This window comes from Uloborus diversus, chromosome 1 (assembly GCF_026930045.1).
Source record: "Uloborus diversus isolate 005 chromosome 1, Udiv.v.3.1, whole genome shotgun sequence".
In the NCBI taxonomy this organism is placed as follows: Eukaryota; Metazoa; Arthropoda; class Arachnida; order Araneae; family Uloboridae; genus Uloborus; species Uloborus diversus.
The window spans coordinates 224,100,695-224,123,132 of NC_072731.1; the positions used below are offsets into that span (position 1 = coordinate 224,100,695).

At 30.5% G+C, this 22,438-nt stretch overlaps 2 protein-coding genes across 2 annotated transcripts in view; one reads left to right on the forward strand and one right to left on the reverse strand.

The window, feature by feature from the left end:
* LOC129218941 (uncharacterized) overlaps positions 1-13,848 on the forward strand; it is a gene marked incomplete at its 5' end in the record, with an annotated part of 47,047 nt that extends 33,199 nt beyond the window's left edge. Inside the window, 7 exon segments of the mRNA XM_054853263.1 lie at positions 1,128-1,283; positions 4,386-4,485; positions 6,480-6,610; positions 8,250-8,372; positions 9,530-9,589; positions 12,146-12,243; positions 13,097-13,848. Of these exon segments, the coding sequence (XP_054709238.1) occupies positions 1,128-1,283; positions 4,386-4,485; positions 6,480-6,610; positions 8,250-8,372; positions 9,530-9,589; positions 12,146-12,243; positions 13,097-13,133 (705 nt within the window).
* Positions 13,849-14,242: 394 nt separating this feature from the next.
* LOC129225235 (E3 ubiquitin-protein ligase RNF123-like) overlaps positions 14,243-22,438 on the reverse strand; it is a 63,616-nt gene continuing 55,420 nt past the window's right edge. Inside the window, 5 exon segments of the mRNA XM_054859812.1 lie at positions 14,243-14,455; positions 17,071-17,254; positions 18,753-18,871; positions 20,831-20,991; positions 21,985-22,173. Of these exon segments, the coding sequence (XP_054715787.1) occupies positions 14,359-14,455; positions 17,071-17,254; positions 18,753-18,871; positions 20,831-20,991; positions 21,985-22,173 (750 nt within the window). The 3' untranslated portion in view covers positions 14,243-14,358.

Below are 22,438 nucleotides of genomic sequence, written 5' to 3' on the forward strand. Positions count from 1 at the left end.
ATGTTAAAATGTAAAGTAATTAATAACTACAAATTTTTGAAGATTTGAAAGAAATTATAAACCCTGATAACAATCATTCTTGGTTTAATGTTTTTTTCCTTTTCTGTGTTTTCCCATGTAATCTAGAAAATTTTAAATACAGTATAACCACGATTTAACAATGGTCAAGGGATTGGAAAAAGTTATTGTTAAATCAAGAATATCGTAAAATCGAGAAGCATAGACACTCAATGCAGTCAAATCCGAACCAGTGAAATGTATCACTAGAGTGAGGAAATTGTTTGATCAAAGGTATACTGTACAGTTAAATTTTCTCGTTATTTTGACTGGCAAAATTCATCTTAACATGACATGCAGCCTTCTGGAAAAAAAGCTTGGCCACCATTGCTACAGATCAAGGACGCCCATATAGGAGGGTAAGAGGGGGCTCGAGCCCCCCCCCCCCCCCCCGTTAGAAATTAGCACTTCCTTGCTTTTAGTACTTTTTTCTTTGCAAAAATTTAAAAACATTTCTTCTCCTGCCATTAAGTTATTAAAAATGTCAAATTTTAATGACTCTAATCTGTCCTGAAATTGATTTCCATAGGGAAAATATCGTGCTAAACCATGATTAAAATAGCTGAGCCCCCCCCCCCTTACAATTTTCCATATGGACACCCATGCTCTAGATTATAGTTATCCCCCCCCCCTCCAAAAAAAGGGGAAGAGAAGAAAAGAAAAATAAACAAACCATATAATTAAGTTTTTAATTAGGTAAAGGGAAACTTTTTTTTTTTGCTAGAATTGTTTTTCATACCTCTACAAATTGTTTGTTATGTTATGCTATGTTATGCTTGCATCAAATTTTTCTACATAAAACTTAAGAGAATATCTTAGGCAATTCATATGATTAAAATTTTTAGTGCAGCAAGCTTAACTTATTTACTCATAAATTTTGTTTATTAAGCATTATTGAATAATGATTAAATGCTAGTTCAACATCTTAGAAGCTTGATCTTTTTATGTTTTGTTAAAAAAATGATTTCATATTCTTTTGACAGGATCCATTTTCTAGATTCTGACTAAAAATCAGTAATTCAAAAAAAAAACAAGCTGTATTAATGGCCATACATTTCTTTTATATCTAGGCACAAGACAAATCCTCTGAGGATGATGATGTAGGTTTTGTTCTTGGCCGGAAAGCTCCAGTTTGGATTCCAGATGCAAGAGTAACAATGTGCCAATTATGTACAAGTGAATTTACGGTTACTTTTCGTCGCCATCATTGTAGAGCTTGTGGAAAAGTACATTCTCTTTTAATATAGATGTATTTACAAATTATTTATAGTTAACTTAGTATTACTATAGAACCTCATTAATTCAGATTAATAAGGAATCCAAGTTTTCTGAATAAATGAAAGTATGGATTAAACAAAATAACCTATAAATTGAGCCAAGGTTTGTGAACAAACTATTGCACACTAGGGTGTATCAAAAAAAACTTTTTTTCGAAATTCAATTTGTCAAGTTGATAAAAAGTTGCCTCTACCGATCCACATACTACATAAAAAAAATTTATCCGAATCAAAAAATATTTAGGTGTCGCACAAGGCCTGAAATTTATAATTTTTTTCAAAAAATCATTTTTTTCTTTTTCTTATTTTTTTTCTTTTTTTCTTTATTTATTACAAAAAAAAATTTACATTTTTTTAAAAATTGAAAAATGTACACAGTAAAGTTGGAGAAAAAAGTAAGAGGAAAAAACTATCATAAACAATATGTATGTCTCCCGCATTTATTCTAAACTTCCGTGATTTTCAGAAAAAAAGCGTTTTACAAGGCCACGTGGCTTGATTAGGAACAGAGTTTCCAATCCCAATCCCGAATCCTATGCTATCCCGCATGATATTTTACAGAATTACTGGACCAGATTGAGAGCAAAATCCAGGAATATTTCCAATCCCGCAAAAATTTTCTATGCAAATGTTTTCCAACTTTTGCCACTCATAAAATGAATATTTTCACAAGCATTATTTTGAGGTTGAATCACCTTCCTCGTATTTCTACATGAAGAGCAAGAAAAACTTTGTGTCTCATATGATGAACGATGAAAATGAATTTGTATTCTCATTCGAGGTTTCAGTTTCATACGTTCAGTGCAAGAGAAAATACGTAAAAATTATAAACGTTTTTGAAAACGGTCACTAAAATTTCAAATCCAGAAATTTGCGCTTTAGCAAAAATTGAGAAAGTGCAGTACAGATTGCAAAACCCAATGGAGTAACTAGAATACAATGTTGGAACGCTTCAGTAAACTTTTGGAAAACACTCGAAACCTTTAACTTACTAAAAGTGCACAATCTTTTTCTCCGAAGAAGAAAGCAATGAAAAACCTATCATTATTAATGCTCTCTAACCTGTAGAAAATGTCTGCGGATGTCACCGTGAAGATAATATTATAAGTGTGCATAGAACCTTAAAAATTATTTTGTATTAATTAGCTGACTAATCTGCAATATTCACAAAGAGGCGACAGAAACTTGGATGAAACACAGGATGACTCACAGAAAAATAAGCGGCTCAAGTTTTTGAGTGTTGTTGAGTGAGAGGTAAAATTAGCGAAGTCATATAAAAACTTTTACTGAGACTGTAACTTGATGAAACCAATCAGCTTTCACTCCCTGTTGTAATGAATCAAATGCTCTAATATAATGACCAACATTAACATAGTTGAATTGGATACAGCAGTACACAAATCAAAGACATCGTGTTTGTCCGAAATTTGCAGTTCTTGAGCAGAAGTCAGGCATGACTCCCATAAAAAAGAAAAATTATTAGAAGATCATGAGGTTTGTGGATATCTTTTGCTAAATGTCCACAATTATGTAAACTCTGTAAAATTAACTGCTGTAGAGCTATAGCTCGCATTTTCATCAATTGCTTTACTTTTTGGGCAAAAACTCCCTTCCCATCCCATCCAATATGAAGCGAAGGGCACACTTTTGTGTATCAAACGATAGTCGCTTATTATTATGCCACTTTTCAGTACTCTACAAATGGTGCACTGAAAAGCCTCCAACAAAACTCACATCCTTTTAGAGCTGTTGTAAAACAGTATTGTGGAAAAAGCTTGATATAATATGATAATGCACATAATATTCTGCATATGTTTTGGTGTTTAGTTTTTTGTTTTTAATTCTTGTAATAATGTACTTCTGTGTAGAAAAATGAAAACAGTGTTTGCAAGATTATTTTATAACCTTTAAATTTTTTTTTTAAACTTCACAAAACTAATCTTACATTATAATCAGAAACTAAATTCAAGCAGTTTTTATCTTTTAAACATAAAAGAATTTATCAAAAATTCTTAATTAGCAAATACATTTTTAAACCAACATTTAAAAAAATAAATAAATAAATAAAAGCTAATACATTTGTATTGAAAATTGCAACTTGAACTTTTAAAAAATCCTTATTTTTGTGTACTATGACTACTTAAGTGCCGCATAAGAGAAAAACCTTTCATTTGACGTTATTCCCAGCTTCATTATACTCACTATTTTCAACTTGAAAATTTTTTAACATTTTTTTCTGTTATATTCAAAAAAAAAAAAAGAAAGAAAGAAAGAAAGATAATAAATGTTTTTTTTTTTTTTTTTTTGAAGAAAATTATGAACTTTGGGCCTCGTACAGGACACCTAATTATTTTTTGATTCAGATAAAAAAATTTGCTTAAGATGTGGGTCGGTAGTGGCAACTTTTTATCGACTTGACAAATTGAATTTCGAAAAAAAGTTTTTTCGATACACCCTACTGTACACAGTTAAAATCATATTTTGAATTCAAAAGAATGAAATATAAAATTGCATAAGAAAAAATTACAAAAATACAAAATACAGCCACGAAAAATACATTGCGCTATCTCGCCTTTTATTACCTGCATTTAAATGACTGTCTGGTTTAATAGGTTCCAGATTAATGAGGGTTTACTGTATTTAGTTTTAGTTCCCCATCATTGTAGAGTTTCTGGAAAAGTAAATTATCTTTAAATATAGATATGTTTAAGAATTCTGTTGTTTGTCTTTCATATTTATTTTAGTTTTAAGCATGAATCTGGTTTTCTTAATATGCCAAGTGTTCATGACCTTTTGCCTCTTATCCTTGTTAGTAGAAAAGTTACACTTATAGGTAATACTTGACACACACGTGAAGAAAATTCATTCATTGCTTCAATGTCTTACATGAAAGTACAAATATTCTCAGAGTAGAATATTTTTCAACTCGTCTTGAAAGCCTTGTTACTCCCAATACAACATCTTATTGAATATTTAAAAATGTTCTCTAATATTCACATGTATTAGTGGTAAGCTAATAGCTTAATTTGATTTTCATATTCTCTTTTTTAGGTTGTTTGCTCCATTTGTTCTAGCAATCGAATTTCTCTACCATACTTGGGCAACAGAATTGCTCGTGTATGTGATGAATGTCATACAAAACTTGGACCTGGTAATAAATTGTCTAAAATATTATATTAGGTTGCATTCAGAACATATTTCATGCATATTCTCCTTTTTTTCCTCTTTATAAAAATATGCAGGCTAGCAACCAGACACTAAGGTTAGGGAAATTTAATTATTGTTTAATGGATGTTTTTTTTTTTTTTTTTTTTTTTGCAATTATGTACAATTTTTGTAACTTAATATAATATAAAATTTATTGGTTTCCTTTGATCAGAAGAAGAAACATGCAAATTTTACTTTTTAGGGTTATCATTCAGTTTCATCACATTATTTCATATTTTTCTATCTAATTTTTTACAGACACAACTTTTAAAAGGCCCCTTCTGGTAAAAATTGCAATCGCGAAAAATTTGCAAAAATCTTGCTCATAAAAAAAAAACCTTTGCGTAATATTTTCTTAATATCTCCACTTCTGTTTATTGTTGTATGTCCCCCACTTAAAAAAAGTGCATTTCACAAAGCTCGTAAAGGTCATGTTCACAAATATAATGCGAAGAAATTAAAAAAAAAATTAAACTTTTTGAGGCACACCACTGACACTTAAAATAAAGGGGAAAAGGGTCTGATCAATTAAAAATTGACTTGGTGAAATAAAAGAAATATTTATGTTTATCTTAGGGACTTGTAATTGCTACCTGTGGCTTAATTTTTTCAACCCCAAGTTTTTAAACTTTTAGCATGGATGCTCTTGTACTTGAAATTTTTATTCTTCATACTCAAGAAGTGATATTCCTTAAAAAAGTCAAAGCTCTTTTCTTTTTAGTTTCAAATTCGATTGTGTCTCTTCGGGAGGGAGAGAGAGCGAAAAAAGAAATTACCAATTACATTTTTATTAAAATGAATAGCTAGTTCAAAAACATAGAATCTTGTATTACTTTTAAACAGTGTCAAGAAAGAACTTGCTACTCAGTTTTAAAAAATGTCTTTTGTTTCTTTGAAATAAACATCTAACCATTTTTCTGGCAAATAAATCAAAACAATTTTGATTTTAATTTTCTGTTCTCAAAATAGATGTATAAAAATATCATTTTTAAGTTCTAACTGCACAGACTTTCCCAAATCTGAGCTAGAAGTTGCCTTAAAGTATGCTGATCTAGTTGAGCAAGACATCAGTTCTTTTTATGAATCCTGTGTTCTCTTTAAGAGATGAGCCATTAATTCTTATTTTGCTGTAGGGTTTTTTTTTTTTTTTTGATAGCAGTTTTAGTTATACTTCTTTAGTTTGTGTAATTTTCAAATCAATTTTTTAATGAGTAATGACATTCAAGTTATTCCATTTGTATTTGACGGGAAGTGTCAAGTTTGGCAATTTTAACAGCCCCTGAAAAACAAATGGAAAAATGAATTATTATTTTTGAAAATTGTTTGCCACCCAGCCCTTTCTTTTGAATGGTCATGGTCATATATGGGACCAAATAACTTGTAAATCAGTGAATCCTCTAAAGAAATTGAAAAAGAATTTTCTTTCATTAAAATTCCTTGTTTGTTTTGTTCTAAACTCAAATTTATCAGGTATAGATTGAAAAGACTAGGGAAAAGTGCATTTGAACATTGCAAAATAGGGGTAGAGGGCATCAAACATCAATAAAAGGAATAGAGCACTGAGCCACCCTAGGAAAACTTTAGATAAATGTCTTAAGTATGTGAATAAATAAAGCTCTTGCAAACATTTTTTTAAGTGGGGAAGAAATATAACTTTAAAAGTCTCTCCCCCCCCCCCCCCCCCAAAAAAAAAAAATTAATTCCTTCAGATGCTAAAGCAAAAAGCATTTATTTCTAATTTTCACTTTGTCCTATTTATCTTTAAAATTGGTTCTTTTTTTTTTTTTTTTTTTTTTTTTGTGGTTTGTCAAGTCTTTTTTCTTTACATTGTGTATAATTTTTAAACTAGGGATTTGCTGATATAAAAATTAACAAATCTGTTTTTTTTTTTTTCATTTAAATTTCATTAAAGTGCTTAATTTTTTTTTCTTTCATCAGGTTCCAGTGCATGTACAGAATCTGGGGAAACAGACAGTGACAATCAGCAAATTGCAGTTAAATCGCATCTAAGATCAGAACACAGACATGTGAAGAAAAATAGACGAAATCTACCAAGTGTATTAAAAGAGGTATTTGATTTTAACCTTTTAATCTTTTATTTCCATAATTCTTGCACAAGACAATGAGTTTAAATACTGAGAGTACTGAGAATTGACATATAGCTTCAAATTCTATAGTTCCCTGACTAAGTATCATAAGCTAACAATTTGTGATATGACATTCTCTGCTATACATAGAGCATGATATAAACTATGTAGGAGAATGTGGGGCAAAGTAAAATGGTTAATATCACTGAGTTGTTTCAAAATGAACAAATCGGGAAATTGTTTTGAAAATTACAGTACATAAAGAAAGAACATTGTATGTATTTTTGGTAGTAAATTTGAGTCTTCAAAAAGAAGTGGAAAATGTTCACTTTTTTTTTCTTAGGATAAAGTGAAAAATGAAATATTTTTCTAATGGAATATTTTCAATTCGATTATAAAATAAATTTTTACTCAAAAAAATCAGTAAATAAAAGGTTGAATGAATAAATGAAAAGATAATGAAACAATACACGAATAATTTATTGAATAAATCAATCAATATAAAAACAAAAGTAAACGAGCGAGTACAAGAATGAATGAATAAGAAAATTGAATGAATGAATAAATAAGTGAATTAATAAATGAAGAAATGTAAATAAATTAATTAATAAATGGAAACATAAGTGATTTATATTAAATAATTTATTAAGTAAATGAAACAATCTATTTCACTTTGCCCCCATATGTACTTGACTATTTAAAAAATTTATTTAAATACAAATAAGCTTAATATTGACTAAATTAGTACTGTATTGAATATTAGAAGGTCTCAGTTAATACTGAAAATGTTAGTAACAAGAAACTTTATTATTTTATAGTAACAAAAATAATTTTTGACTTAAAGCAAAATATTACAATATGAGTATCAATTTTTTTAAATTGCATATATTAGCAAATTCTTTAATATTCGATGATATTTTGTTCCTGACTGGAATAGACTACAAGCGGTACTATACAGTTAAAATAATACCGGATAGGTGGAGCTAAAAGCAGAGTAAATATTTCACTATTTCACTTTGCCCCATGTTCCCCTACATCTGTTTTAACGCTTCCAGTGTTTAAATTTGAATGACTGGCTATGAAGCTATGTGGAAAGAATAGCTATGCTTTAACAACTTTTAATATTGATTAAACCAAAGGCTCTCGTGAAAAGCATTGCTTTGGGATGCTATTTGTTATGACTGAAGCCCGGATTTGATACAAATGCATATTTTTGCTTCTTTTAGCATTATATCATATAACTGCATAAAAATGGCAAAATTTCAAAATAACTGCATATTAGTACATTTTCATTCCATTTTAGTTTTTTTTTTTCATTAAAAAAATTACAAAATACTATCTTGTTCTGCATAACTTATGCTTTTTTAAATCATGATCAAAATATCTTAGTGCTTATGATCTAATACAATACTTTTTGATTGAAATATAAGTTGATTCATGTATTTTTCTTTTATCAGCTGAGTTTTATTTTTTTTTCTTATATTTGATACTGTTTTATTCAGTCTGTAAAAAATGCTACGGGAGAAAAATAGCATTTTTTTGTTAGGTATTATTTTGGATAAATAATAAAATTTTAATGAGATTACCCTTAAATAAATGCATAAATCTCTTATTTCCTTAGGTTTGTGCTAATGATCAGGGTTCTACTATAAGTGGTTATTTGCAGAAAAGATCTGGGAAGAATTGGAAAAAGGACTGGTTTGTGATAAAAGACAAAGTTTTATATGAATACAGAGCAAGTGAGGTAAGCAAAGAAGTCAAATAATGAATTTAGCTATTAGTGTTAAGTGCTCAAAGAAGAAAAAAAGGCCGAAGAAAATTCAAATTTATCTCACTAAAGGAAAAAAGAAAAAACCAAAAGTGAGCAATATTAAAGAAATGATTTAACTCATGTAATAAACAAAAACCTTTTTTTTTCCTAAGGTTTGCTATAAAAATGTCTATGTGGTACTTATGTTGCTCTGTTGCATATTTTAATGTAATTTAATTATGTATTTCTCATTATAAAGTTCTTTTCATTGTAAAGAAAAATAAATCAGCAATTACAGTCATGGTAATCTCATTTACAACATAACTAATTATTTAAAATGTAGCAATGGGCAGATGGTAACGTTGCATTTATATGATTCAAATTTCTCTCAAAAAATTTTAGCTGAAATGTTGTGCAGAAAAAAACAATCCAATTGTGATACAGTAAAATTTTAATAAGAGTGGTTAGAGCTGTAGATAGGTGCAAATCATAAAATCAGTTACTTAAATATTTCTCTTTTTTAATTCAAATGTTACGTAGGCTGTTTGGACACAGCATTGGTGTTATTTTAATTCAGTGTATGTACTACTTTTGTAAAAAGATAAAATATTTGTTACTGTTTTAAGAACTTGTGTGCAACAAGTGCTGCAGTTGTAAGTTCAAGTTAAAATAGATTAAAAATTACAAAAGCATCCAAATCATGAATTTGTGCATAAGTTGACTCTTGCCAATTTGTGACCTTCTTATTTACAACGATTGCGTATGCTGCAATTTTCTATAATTCACATGTTTTTTTTTTATTATGTAAAGAGCAAAGGAAAAAAAAAGTACAATTAAAGTCACTCACTATTAATATTAATTGCAGTTATAATTTTTACTAACGGTAAAAACTCCAAAACAGTTTACAAAAATCTTGATTAGGTGAACTTCATGAGAAAGGAAATTCCTTAACATGAAATAAATTTGACTGATTATAATAATAATAACTATTAATATTATTTAATTTTTATTCATTTAAAAATTATTCTTGAGAAGGCTAAGAGGGGAATTTTTTATTGCCCAAAGGTTTTAACTGGTCCAATTAGGTCTCTGAGTTATCGAGAGTTTACAATACACAGATTTTGAGAACTTTCTCTTTTTATTTCATACAGGATGTTGCAGCTTTGAGGAGTGTTCCTTTACTTGGCTATCAAATTGAAGCATTTTCTGAAGTAAGTCTTTATTGTAATTAAAAATATTTTATTTTCATACTTAGAATAGTATCATTTAAATAATTTTATGTTTTTAATTTTAGCTAAAAATAAATATATTGCTGCAATGATGTACTTTCAATTTAGTTTCTTGCCTAAATTCTTTAACATACTAGAAGGGATACTTCGAGGATGAAAGTGAGAAAAAAATGGCAATTAAATGCTCCTCTCCCTGATTCGTCGAAGGAATTACTGAATAATATAGTAAAAGCTCATCTATCTCATTCCTGTGACTAATTCCTTTCAATAGCGTCTACCTCCCTCCCCCCTCCCCCCCCCCCCCACCTTCAAAAACGAAAAAATTTGAAAAAAAAAATCACACGAAATGCACTTGGTATTTCTCTCTCTCTCTGTCCCTTCTCAAATATTTCTCTTCAAAAATAAATGAAATGAAACAAACTCACTAGAAACAAATACCAACTAAATCAAGACACGTTTGTTTACATTTAACTGTTGCTAGTCGATAATAAATAATAAGCTCAAATCTTTTGCCACATACCTTAGATAATTATATATGAGATTTTTAAAAATTTTTATTCAATTCAAACAATGCATTGAAATTTAATGAATATTTATCTTTTTTACATTCATATGCAACATGTCAGACACTAAAATTTTGTTGCTACTTTTACGCATTGGAAGTTATGTTAACTTTCATGCTTTGAAAAGTTAAGCTTCTGAGTTGTTTAACACCCAATGCATCGGTTCCCAAGCAGTGGTTTGTGAGAGGTCCAAAGGGGGTTCGCGAATATAATATAGTAATGGCGAAATTTTAACAATATTTGTTTACGATGAAGTCTCAAGTTTAAGCGTTTTACGTTCATTTATTCATGTGTCTCTTGCACATTTGATACTCTTTGGATGCTAATGTTAGCACATTTGCTGACATATTTTGTAGGCTTGAAGAATTAAGTGTCATAAAAAGGCACGGGGGTTTTACCCTTTTTGTTGAGAGGTAAAATTTAACCTGTGCCGAAAAAGTTCAACTTTTGAACACAATGTTTTTGAATTAAAGCATATGAATGCTTTAATTTTCTCATTAGCTTTCTATCGGATAATTGTGTTAAACTTCATGGTATTATTACATGGAGTATATGCGAACACCTAATTTTCAATACTTAGTTTCTGTAACCATTTGAGTGCAACAAAGAACTTCTCGCTTCTCTTGTGCTATACTGAAAATGCAAAAAGTGTAACTTCGCTGCTATTTGTTGCTATAATTTTCACATTATCTCGATTAAAATAATTTGAGCTTTATCAATGAAAAAGAGAAGGAATGGTTAGCAACTCGAAACAAATAGCATAGGAAATATGAAATGGGGAAAAAAAAAGTTAGAAAAAGTTCCTGTGTAAAGCTTGCGACAGTGGGAGGTACACCATAAATACATACAACGAAATTCAACCATGTGCTATGAAACTTAATTTGCACTGTATGTAAAAAGAATATTTCATGATATTTGTGCAGAAAAGTTCTCTTGTTATAGGTAAGCATAAAAATATTTTTGTTGGTAAAATTTGTTTATATAATAACACTGTGGAGCAAAAAAAAAAAAAAAATCTTCAAAATACATCTGACATAATTCTTGCTGATTCTTATGTAAAATGACCCCCTGAATCCAAATATGACTGCTGTTTTCCCTTATCACATTGCCCTTTCTGGAAATACACCCCCCCCCCCCACCCAACATATTTTTCAGTTTTTGATAGGGAGGGAACAAGAGCCTCCTATTAGTCATTGACACTCTTCTGCAGGGCTAGACAGGTGCAAAGTTTAAAAGCATGAACATTTAGAGCAAATTAGGAGACTCACGGGGTTATGAAGTGATAAAATATTGAGCATCCCCAAAAATATAAATAGATACATCAATGCTGCTTTATTAGCATACCTAAGTTCCTTTTTAATCATACTTTTATCTAAGAATGTAAGTTGAATAATACAAAGTTCTTTACTGAAGATCTGCGATGCGACTCTGACTGTGCGACATGTGATGATTTCTATAGATTTTTATATATATATTTTACAATGTGAAACTGTGTTTTTACAACACACAAGAGACAAAAACTATCAGATATTTGAGCCAAACTTTGAATGTCTTTGTTCCACAACTATCCCATTAAGAATTTTTTCAAAGTTGACTGAACCTCAAAGAATTATCACTGGGTTTGTTCTGTTGAATTTGTTTTGCAATCATTTTCTAGCTATAATTTAGTTTGTACTTCTATATTTTTTTTGCCATTAATATTTTTGTTTTTATTATGAACTATTCTTTCTCAAAGTAAAAAAAAATCTTCCTAAATATTATTGTGTGTACGTGGATTGTTACTCAGTGCACAAGGGGTTCACCAACTTTGTTCAGAACTTGAAAGGGGGAAACAATGGAAAAAAAGGTTGGGAACCGCTGACCTAATGCAAGCAGTTTGTCCGCTCACTGTTTATGGGAAATTAAATATTGCATGTTTTTATCAACAGAAAAGTTTTATCTATTATAGTCAATTTGATTTTTTTATTTTATTTAGTGCTATGAAAACGTAGAACCCAATCTGTTGTTTCAACTCACTCATCCTGGACAAGCACCACTAATATTTCATGCAGATACAATTGTCTCTGCACAAAGGTAATCTTTTGTAATGTATTTCAAATTCTTTCCCATTACAGTTAATGTTGAGTGCTGTACTAGCACTTAGTTAATCTGTTGTTTAATGAACTTGATTTTTAAACTGTTGTCTTTGGTGACTTCCTAGTTCACCAAATAGTAATTTTTTTTTTTATTATTATTATTATTTAAATATATTTTCTGCACCATAAAATTTTATAAATTAAGGAAAATAAATGCTGTAATAAAATGGTTCTTAGAAAATCTGTGCTAATTGTGCCGAACTGCACCAATTCTTTATATCTGATTTATCCTGATACAACCCCCCAATTTCTGGTTTTTGCTCTAAGCTGCACCAAATTATGATTTTATAACCTGAAACTGCTCATTAAAAGAAAAAAAATAATAGTTCCGTTCAAGTTTGCGATTGAAAGCCTAAAAGGAACAAGCAAGTAGAAGATGAGTAAAAAAAATTCATTTTGCTCTTATTTCCCGAAATTTGCAATTGTTTCAATCCTTCATCTTATCATCCTGTAAGCTTTCAATTATTTAAAAAAAACTGAAGTTGTTTTAAGCTATGCTAGTTTAAATTGGCTTGTTTTGTATTTCAATGATAATTTTATTTTTTTAAATAAAATTAATTCAATACCATCTGGCCATGTTGAACCAACTGCTGCATAAATCTATGAAACAGAGGATTTTGTTGATATGCTTTTCTCTTTATTATTATTTTTTTAATTCTAAATTTTATTTGCTTACTGCTTCATATTATTACATGTCAGTATCATCAAACTGTCATTTCTTGAACTGCAACTTTTTTTAGAGCTAAATATGTTTGTAACTAATGTTTCTAAAATTATATTTCTCCCAACAGATGGGTTGCAGCTCTTAAAGATGCTACAGTTTTATAGCGAACATGAAATTGATAAATGTGGAGATTTCAATTTAAACATTTGTACAGTATTATTTTGTGATGTGTAGAGTGCTTTGTAGGAAAAAATGCAGCTGCAGATAATTTATGTATAAAAAGTCAAAGAATACTTAGCACTCTCACCCTGACTGTTGTTGCCAGTTTATGAAATGTAACGAGAAAAAATACGTAAATACTTTCTCTGTTTCACTTTTTTTTTCAGAGGAATGTTAATTTTTTTAGAAAGTGAATGTGCTTTTTTTCTTAATATTTCTTACTGACTATAAGTAATGAACTAAGCTGAATCTCACAAGAAATTGGTAGCTCAATCAACATAGGCAACTAAATATAATCAAAACAGTCGACTCCAGAACATTAGCTATTAATTGAATTTGCAATTCAAATGTTGCACATTGTCAGGTTATGTGCATAATAAACTTACTTATACATTAAAAGTATTATTTCATAGGATTAAACCAAAGATTGTGATGAAATATTTAAAATTTTATGTTTTTAAGTCATGATATAGTTGTTTTATGAATTAAAAAGGGAAAAAAATGTGATATTACAACATTCATACTGAATGTGAAATGTAAAATACTTCATTTGTGTGATGTTTCCAAAATCTTAATTTGTAGATATTTGTTATGCAATGATTATGTGAGACTTTGTTGTGCAATAAAAAATTATATTTGTTGAAATCTATTAGAATAAATTTAATATATTATTCAAATTGTATTGTTTCTTTAGTATTAAATTCCTAAACAAGAGTATTCATGTCACAGTCCAAGTTCTTAGAGATTTTCAGTGCATGCCATTCCTCTCTTCTTACATGACAAATGCATATGTGTTCTAATTTTTACCATACAGCCATGACAATAACATATTACTCATTCAGAAAGAACTTTTTCAATCCTAAAGTATTTTTAATACTAGAAGTCATTAAAAGTACTTTATAATTGATTCTAAAAAAGTGAGTCAGTGCCAAAAGTGATCAGCAAAATTAAGCAATTTCTTAATTGTGCTAAAAAAGATAGTATGTTGATATTTAAATAATAAATGTCTTCATTTTATACTCAAGGTTTAATTAGTAGAAGCATATAATGGGTTTTGGAAGAAATGCATTTATTCAGAATAAGTAGTAGATATTTACACCTCACATTGCATAAATAAACATTTTTGTATATTAATTTGGCATAATTTCTAAGTACATTGTCTCTGATTGATCACTTTTTTTCTGGATGCAAAGGTTTTACATATTCAATTGTAGCTTTGCAGAAGAAACATTCTTTATGACTCAATAGATGTAAGGATATACAGGACCTGTAAAAACAACATTGTTTAAATGAAGCATTAAGAAACAAAAATGCTAGGGACAAAAGCAAAAAAAAAAAAATCTAACATTGCATCAATTTTTCTAAAGTAGCATTATATATATAGCATTAATCTAATACTGTAATTGAAGCAGTGAGTACCAAAGGGATGTAAGTGGCAAAATTAAAAGTTTAGAGATAACCAGTACAAATGGTAGGTGAACCTCTCCTCTGTCTTGGGGCAAGAGATGGTACTAGTAGCCCTGGTAAGTGCTGTTATACAGCATGATTTAGAAAAACTTTTCAATGAAAGGCTACCTAGGACCTTATCTTTAAACGCGTTTTACTCAAAACTTGAAAATGTCCACTTACATCCTTTTGCTTCTCACTGCCTCCATTAGTATATTAATAGTTTGCATAGGTTTTATAAATTTTTGAAAATATCCATCCATCAATGTTTTTGAGAAATATGAGTTGAATTTTAACAGATTTTCAGGCTAACTGACATTATTCTGAGTAATTTTAAAATGAATGAGACAAAAAGAATAGATCTTTGACTACTGATATGAATTTAATTTGCTTATACAAATTTTTCCACAGTCCAAGTTCTTAGAGATTTTCAGTGTGTGCCATTTCCCTTTTGTTACATGACAAATGCCCATGTGTTCTAATTTCTACCATACAGCCATGACAATAACATATTACTCATTTAACTCTGATAAGTCCTGAGAAAGTTAAGAAACAGGAACGTCCTCCTTCAAAACTACAGAAAGCATGGATGACTTTATTGCACATTTTACAACCATTTTAGAAATCTTTTCTACCGGTTGGGATTTTTGCTTGCATAAGCAACCTGTTTCCTCATCCACTTAATGATGTTATAGGGTGGATCTTTATCAAATTTGATACAAAATGTCTCACAACGATAAATTGTACATAATATATGAAAAGCCTCATCTTGAGGGAAATGTTTTCTTTCATGGGATCCCTAGTGATGACTCTATACCTAGATGACCTCTCAGTTAGCAGATAAAATTTCTACACTGCTTGACAAATGCTATGGAACAATTACGTTTTTTGGAATAGTCAAGAATAGACAATGATTAAAGAAACAGAACTAAGTACATAGTACAGAGGATGTGCTTTTATTATAAGTAAAAAATAGTACAGATATTATATATACTGCATCAATGAAATAAAAACTTAAATCCTACTTAGATGATTTTCAAACAACCACAAAAAATTGATCCAGGTCAGAATGATGGAGGCATGAGTACCTTAGTATGATGATAGACTACCACGGACACTAATGCGCATTTTGCATCTGTTTTCTATACTCCCCACATATCAAGGAGTGCATGGGGATATTTTCCCTCCCCTTTCTCAAGATGGATTTGAGTTCTTGTACTGTTCTGGGAGGGACGGTTCTTTGTGCAACACGTCTGCCAAGAACATCCCAGGCATGTTCAATTAGATTTTAGTCGGGAGAGTAAGTAGGAGAAAGTTTTCACTTTGCTGTGTGCTTCTGATACTTCAATGCTCCTGTTTGGTTGTGCATTGTCGTTCATCAAGAGAAAGTCTGGACCTACAGTCGCCCTAAAAAGACGAACATGATCCAGTATAACTTATCTGCAATACCTTTGCGACGTAACGCTTCCTTGCTCAGAAATGACGTTCTGCCATTATGCATGGTGCCTGTCCACACCATCATGCCTGGGCCGTACCGATCACGTTCGCAAACAAATTTTTGTGCATAACGTGTTCCACGCTCTCTCCACAGTAGTTGGTGACCAGAATCACTTGTCATACTGAAACGAGATTCGTCAGAGAACATCACTCTAGACCAATGTTGACGATCCCACCAACACGTTCCTTACACCAGCGTAATCTCTCTTGACGATGGCGTGGTTGAAGTGGAATGCAACGTACGGGCTTCCGTGCATGCAAACCAATATTATTTAATCACCATGAGATGGTTCTTTCAGAAACATGCATACCAGTAGCAGTTGCAAGATTTGCAGCTATCTGTCCAGGAGTTAAATTTCTGTTCTTTTTGCCACCATCGCTACATAGCGATCTTCCGAAGGTGTGGTGTTCCTACCACGACCCCCGGCATGCTTTCGCAAAGCATTGCCACCTTCAGGGGTCATCTTTAATTGCGAGATGACGCTTTCTGATACACTCATTGCAGCAGCTACAGTGGTGACACTTTGACCTGTTTTCAGGCGTCCAACCACTAGTCCACGATCGTAGGTACTCAAATGATGCCATGCTGACATTTTACTCTTGAATATTTCAAGAACCAAACAGAATTTCAGAGAAAAAACTTTTCCAACATTCAGTACTATTTTTGTTAAATGCCAAACAGTGAATTTTCGTACAAATCTTGAGCTTGTATGCTCTGCCTTTTATACAGATAACGAGTATTGATCTACCACTTGAACTTGAATTTATCCATCTGAACTTGAATTTATTTCCATTTGCCAGCTGACTGAGGCACAAATTTGCATAAATCATTTGTTCCTTAGCAATTGTCAAGCAGTGTATAATAGTGCTTTTATACTAAATAAATGCACCAAATAAATTTTATTTTGAATCACTATATTTATAAGAAACATAACATACCTGCAAGATTGGTGTTGGCAAGGATGAAATCGAGCAGATTTAGGATTTGCATAACATATAGTACACACCAAGTCATCATCAATTTCTTCTAGGCCACGATTCTGTTGGGCTATATCATATTTTGCATGCAGCAGCTGGATTAAATTTTCAACTTTTTCAATTTCTTCCTTACTTACTTCTTTATCTAAAATACAATGCCTTTCATTATTCTCATTTTAAACTACAATAAAAAATTTCATAGCAGACACTTTAACACTTAAGATTTAATTTGAATTCATTATCAGGCATGAGAGAGAATGTCTGTTAGCAAATAAAATTTTAAACCCATGCTTATCCTTTTGTGTAAAAAAATCAAAATTAAGTTCACTTATGCTATTAGATCTGTTGAAACAATTTTCAAAAATATCATGTAATATGTATGTATCATTTAAATATTATGTAATGTCTGTAGTATCTAAATTTATCGATCCTTTAAAAAAGGCAGATAAGTTTTAATTTCATCTCAGTAAATGTATAAATATTAATAACATGAATTTTAATATTATGTTTCTTATCTTTACTAATAATAAAGATTATGTCTATTAATCATCTTACAGACAGAACTGTAGAACTAGAACCACAACCAAATTTGGCACAGATATATTTTGGAAATGTACTGCTTGGAGCCATTTTTTTAAACACTCAATTTAATTTTTTTTAAATTCAAATTCCAATTTCTCATAAATTTACTATGACCAAGACAGAAGAATTCATCCTCATTTAAAGTTTTTATACCTTTCCAAATACTTCCTTTTTCTGCAAAAGATAAAATCCATTCGAAGCTTTAAAATTACTAGGGTGAGTCATAAGTTTTGCAATAATTTACTTATTTCCTTAGTAAGCATTTATACTGGTTATCTCCTGCACTTCACATGTGCGCACATTAAATAACAGTAGGTTGAAAAAACTCATATGTGTCAAATATTGCAAAACTTATCACTCACTGTAGTAATCAAAACAGGTAGAATAATTTTTTCTCACACCCAAAGTCAAGGGGTTGTGTAAGAAAACTTTTTTTTAAATACGTAATACAGCCGTGCCAGTGATATTGCTTTTTTAAAAAGATTTTATAAGCTTCTGATCAATCAATGCCAATGTTTTAATTTTCAAAAAGGAAACAAACTACCTAAAAATGCATTAGTAATTATAAAAAAAAAAAAACAGTATTTATTTTTTTTGGATTATCATCAGTATGACGCTTGATGCTCTCATAGTTAAAAGGTGTCTTTACTGTTTCTTTTGTTTTCATATTGATGACAGTTCTTGCTTCTTGATATATTTCCACATATTAAACTTTCTAGACTGGAGAAAATCTGCCTCCCAGAATAATTTTCATAATTTATACATATAAAAATAATTAAAATCCTTTTCTTTCAAAAGTAACTGCTGACAATGCACATATGCTTTACTAACAATTTCATGCGGTGTTTGAGATTTCAAATCTCGTTAATCCCATTAAATATTTAAATTATTTTGAAATATTTATGGGATGCCAGAGAACACATAAGAGGTTTATTTCTAATTCTCTGATTGTGACTATTCTATAAATTTTATTTAAGAGCATTTGCTTAACTTGGAACACAATAAAAATAATCTAAAAATAATATCTGTGCAAATGCTGAGAATCAGTATTAGTTACTTACAATCTCGTAATGAAAATGGCTTAAAGTTGGGTGTCTCCTGAGTGGATCCCAGTAAAAAGTCCAGAGAAGAAGGTTGAAAACTCGGTTCGGACAAAAGTGCATTTATTGCTTTCTTCTGACTGAAACATTCATCAAAGTTATTCTGTACATTAAAATGTTTCTCTTTATTTCTAGCAGGTACAAAAAAGAAAGGAGAAATGAACAAAAGTTTTACATATACTTGCAAAAGAAAAATAAATTACAATGTACATTTGTCATAACAATATGCACATAAAAATGAAAAGCAAATTTAAGAGATTCCTACGATTCCATGCAATACACATAAAAAAATTTATTTGAAAAAGGTGATGAATATGTTAAAACGTTCCCTTTGTTTTGAAAATAGAAATGTATCCTTGTTTTGAAGCAAAAGGGTGCAAAAAGACTACAGACTGTGTTTCAAGGTTACAAGGAATTTCTTTAGCAATACAAAATTTTATGAGCTTTAGAATACTAGCAATCCAAGTGAACACTTTCAGCTTCTCTTTGATTACTTATAACTAATAGCTCACATTTTTGCATTAATAAGATGTCCCTTGTAACTGAAACATGTGTCTGAAAATTATTTTGCGCATTTGTGTTTAAAAACATTGAAAAGTAATAAAAACAATTCAAGATAAGCTAAAATTTACAATTTTCATTTTCTTAAAATTTCAAATGCATAAAAAGGTAGTCTTTCATAAATTAACAATGCAAATACAGCATAACCTCGATTTAACTACTGTCAAGAGACTAAAAAAAAGGTATTGTTAACTTGAGGAGCATAGACATTCAATGCAGTCAAATCCGGACCTGTGAAATGTATCATTAAATTGAGGAAATCGTTAAATCAAAGTTATACTGTGTTTCTAACCGGGAAACCATATGTTAGAGTAACCAGTAGCGTCACTACGAGGGGGGGGGGGGGGGCGGTCCGCCTTGGGTGTCACCCTAAGTGGAATTGCAAGTTTTTTGAAAATATAAAGCTAAAATACACTTTTAAGACTACAAATTTGAAAGTTTTCCCCCGGACCCCCATTTTTATTTCTTTTTCGTACATTAGCCCATTTAAAATTTCGTTCAAACACAAATGTTGTTGGTTCCTGAAAATTGCACAAGTTTCATGTTTTAAAATAAAATTATGCTTTTTTTTTTGCATTTGTGAGGGGGGGTGTCACCCTTGTTAGGTACGCCACTGGTGTAATAATGAATTTTTTTTTTCAAAGAGTAGCAATTGAATGAGCATAGTGAAACGTGTGTTTTTGATGAATAAATCATTTGCCCTTGTCTCCCCGTTATTGAAATATAAGGCCTTAAAATCAGAGGCACCAAGCAGTAAGTTACCACCCTTAAGCAAGGGCTAAGGGACCATGCAATATATCAACAGCCCAGTTATCACATCCAGAGATTGCAGTTGCATCCTTGTTGTGGGCCTGTCTTTCTGAGATAGTGAATAGTCAAACTGGAGGTAGATGCATAGGGGGGGGGGGGTGCAAGTGGGGGCTCAATCCCCCCAGAGAAATTATAACTTCCTTGCTTTTAGTACTTTTTTCTTTGCAAAAATGTAAAAACATTTCTTCTCCAGTCATTAATGAATAATTTATTAAAAATGTCAAATTTTAATAACTCTACTCGGCAATGAAATTGGTTTCTATGGGAAAAATATTTGCCCCCCCCCCCCCTTAAAATTTTGCATATGGGCAGATGTCATCTCATTGAATCTGAGAGCGCCAACAAACTGGTAGATAATTACTTTATGATTTGTGATTTCTTTTTTTTTCTATAATAGTCAAGTCTTACTAGATTTCTAAGAGCTTTCTTCCATCTTTTGCATTTGAATGTTCTACTAAACATAATTCAAGTAACGTTTCTCCTTTTTACAATGTGTTTAGCAATGTTTCGATGTCTTAAAACTATTTTTATACACTTTAATTCTTTATTTACTTATGCTACTTTTTTGTTTGTTTCTCTTACAATATATAGGATTGTGTAGGAATTTTTCCCAAAAACTATCCGATTCGGAAATAAAAATATTTAGAAAATAAATTTAAAAATGTTACCTTTTAGGCAGACCATCAATAATGAGCGAAACGAGTATTCCAGTAACGGCTGTTAAAATAGGAAAATGATCTATTGTTTCAAGTCCTGGTATTTCCATGCTAGCAACTAGACAAAAACAGCCTGATTTGGAGGTCACTCTGTTCAGAACTTGACAAACAAGCTAAAGTCAAAAAAAGAAGAACAAATTACTCTTGCTTCACATTATATTATCCTTTATTCTCAGTTTATTTCTCAAAAGTTAAGCATAGATTGGTAAATACAACGCTCACTTTACACCTGCAACAAATTGTAGCTTCTTCAGTGGTGGATTTTTATTTTTGGGGGCATGTCACAATGAATTTGTAGAGCCTTATGGCCCTGCATGTGAGAGGCTAGGGGTACAAGAACAATAGGGGCCTGGTATGAGAAAAGTGAGAAAAAACTACTTTTTAGGCATAAAACTCCCAAAGATTCAATGGGGCTTGCAACATGATCTGGAAAAAATGTGGACTGTGAAAAATATGGAGGTTCTTTTGTCTATCATCCTTAAATTAAGAATTTGAGAAACATGTCCTGTTCAGAACTCCTTTATTGTTAATTCAGATTGACTTCGCGGAATTAACATTTTTCTTTCTGAGCTTAACTTTTGACAGTTCGAGTATATAATCAAAAATTTAATTAGTAAAAATCATTGATAGTAGTGACAAATAGACACAATTTTTTAAGCTAAACAGCAGAAAAAATAAAAGTAGGCAACTATGGAGCTAATAGTATAAACTATATTGTTTTCACCATTCCCAAATTAGAAAAACTTATTTGCATTAGTTTATCATTCTGATTGTCTAAAAAAGAATATTTAATCAAAATTAAAAATTTTGTAAACAAGTGATATTGCTTTTCATACAAATTTTACTATCTAAAACCAACTTTCATTCATGTTGACTGACAACTAACGTTAACTGAAGTATTTAGTTGGCTTTTTAAAACAATTTTTTCACTTTATTTTTGCATTATTTTAAAGATACATGAATAATTTTGGACACATATAGTATCATCTATAAATTAAGTTTACTGATTGAAAATATTTTATAATTTAACTTTCCTTTTATCATTCTACTGTAAATAAAAATGCTTTTACTCACAATTAGGTTCAAAGTAAATATTAAAGTAATACCTGACACAGTCTAGTCAAAAATATGTCTGAAGATGGTCTGTTGGGATCTGTAAACAGCTGAGGGACTAGATGAACCGTCATTTCTAGGACTCTTAGCAAGCCAAGAGCCAGATCAAAGCATGTGGCACATATTTTCAGCTGCCTTGAGTCAATGAAAACCCTTTCTGGTCTGTTGGATGCATTTTGGATCTGAAAGAGAAATTATTTTCAGACCTTATTTTCAGATTTAGCTTCAAACTATATCTCTCAATCATTTTTTAAAATTTTGAATGTACAAAAGTTTTTGTACAACAGTTTTTTTTTTTGGGGGGGGGGGGAGGGGTCACTACACAAGATACTTTTTTGGCTGTTGAAAAATCAATTTGATGATATAATTTCTCGTTCTAAAAAATTTTAAACAAAATATTTGTTTCAATAAAAGAAACTTATTTTCAGATTAGCTTCAAACTATTTC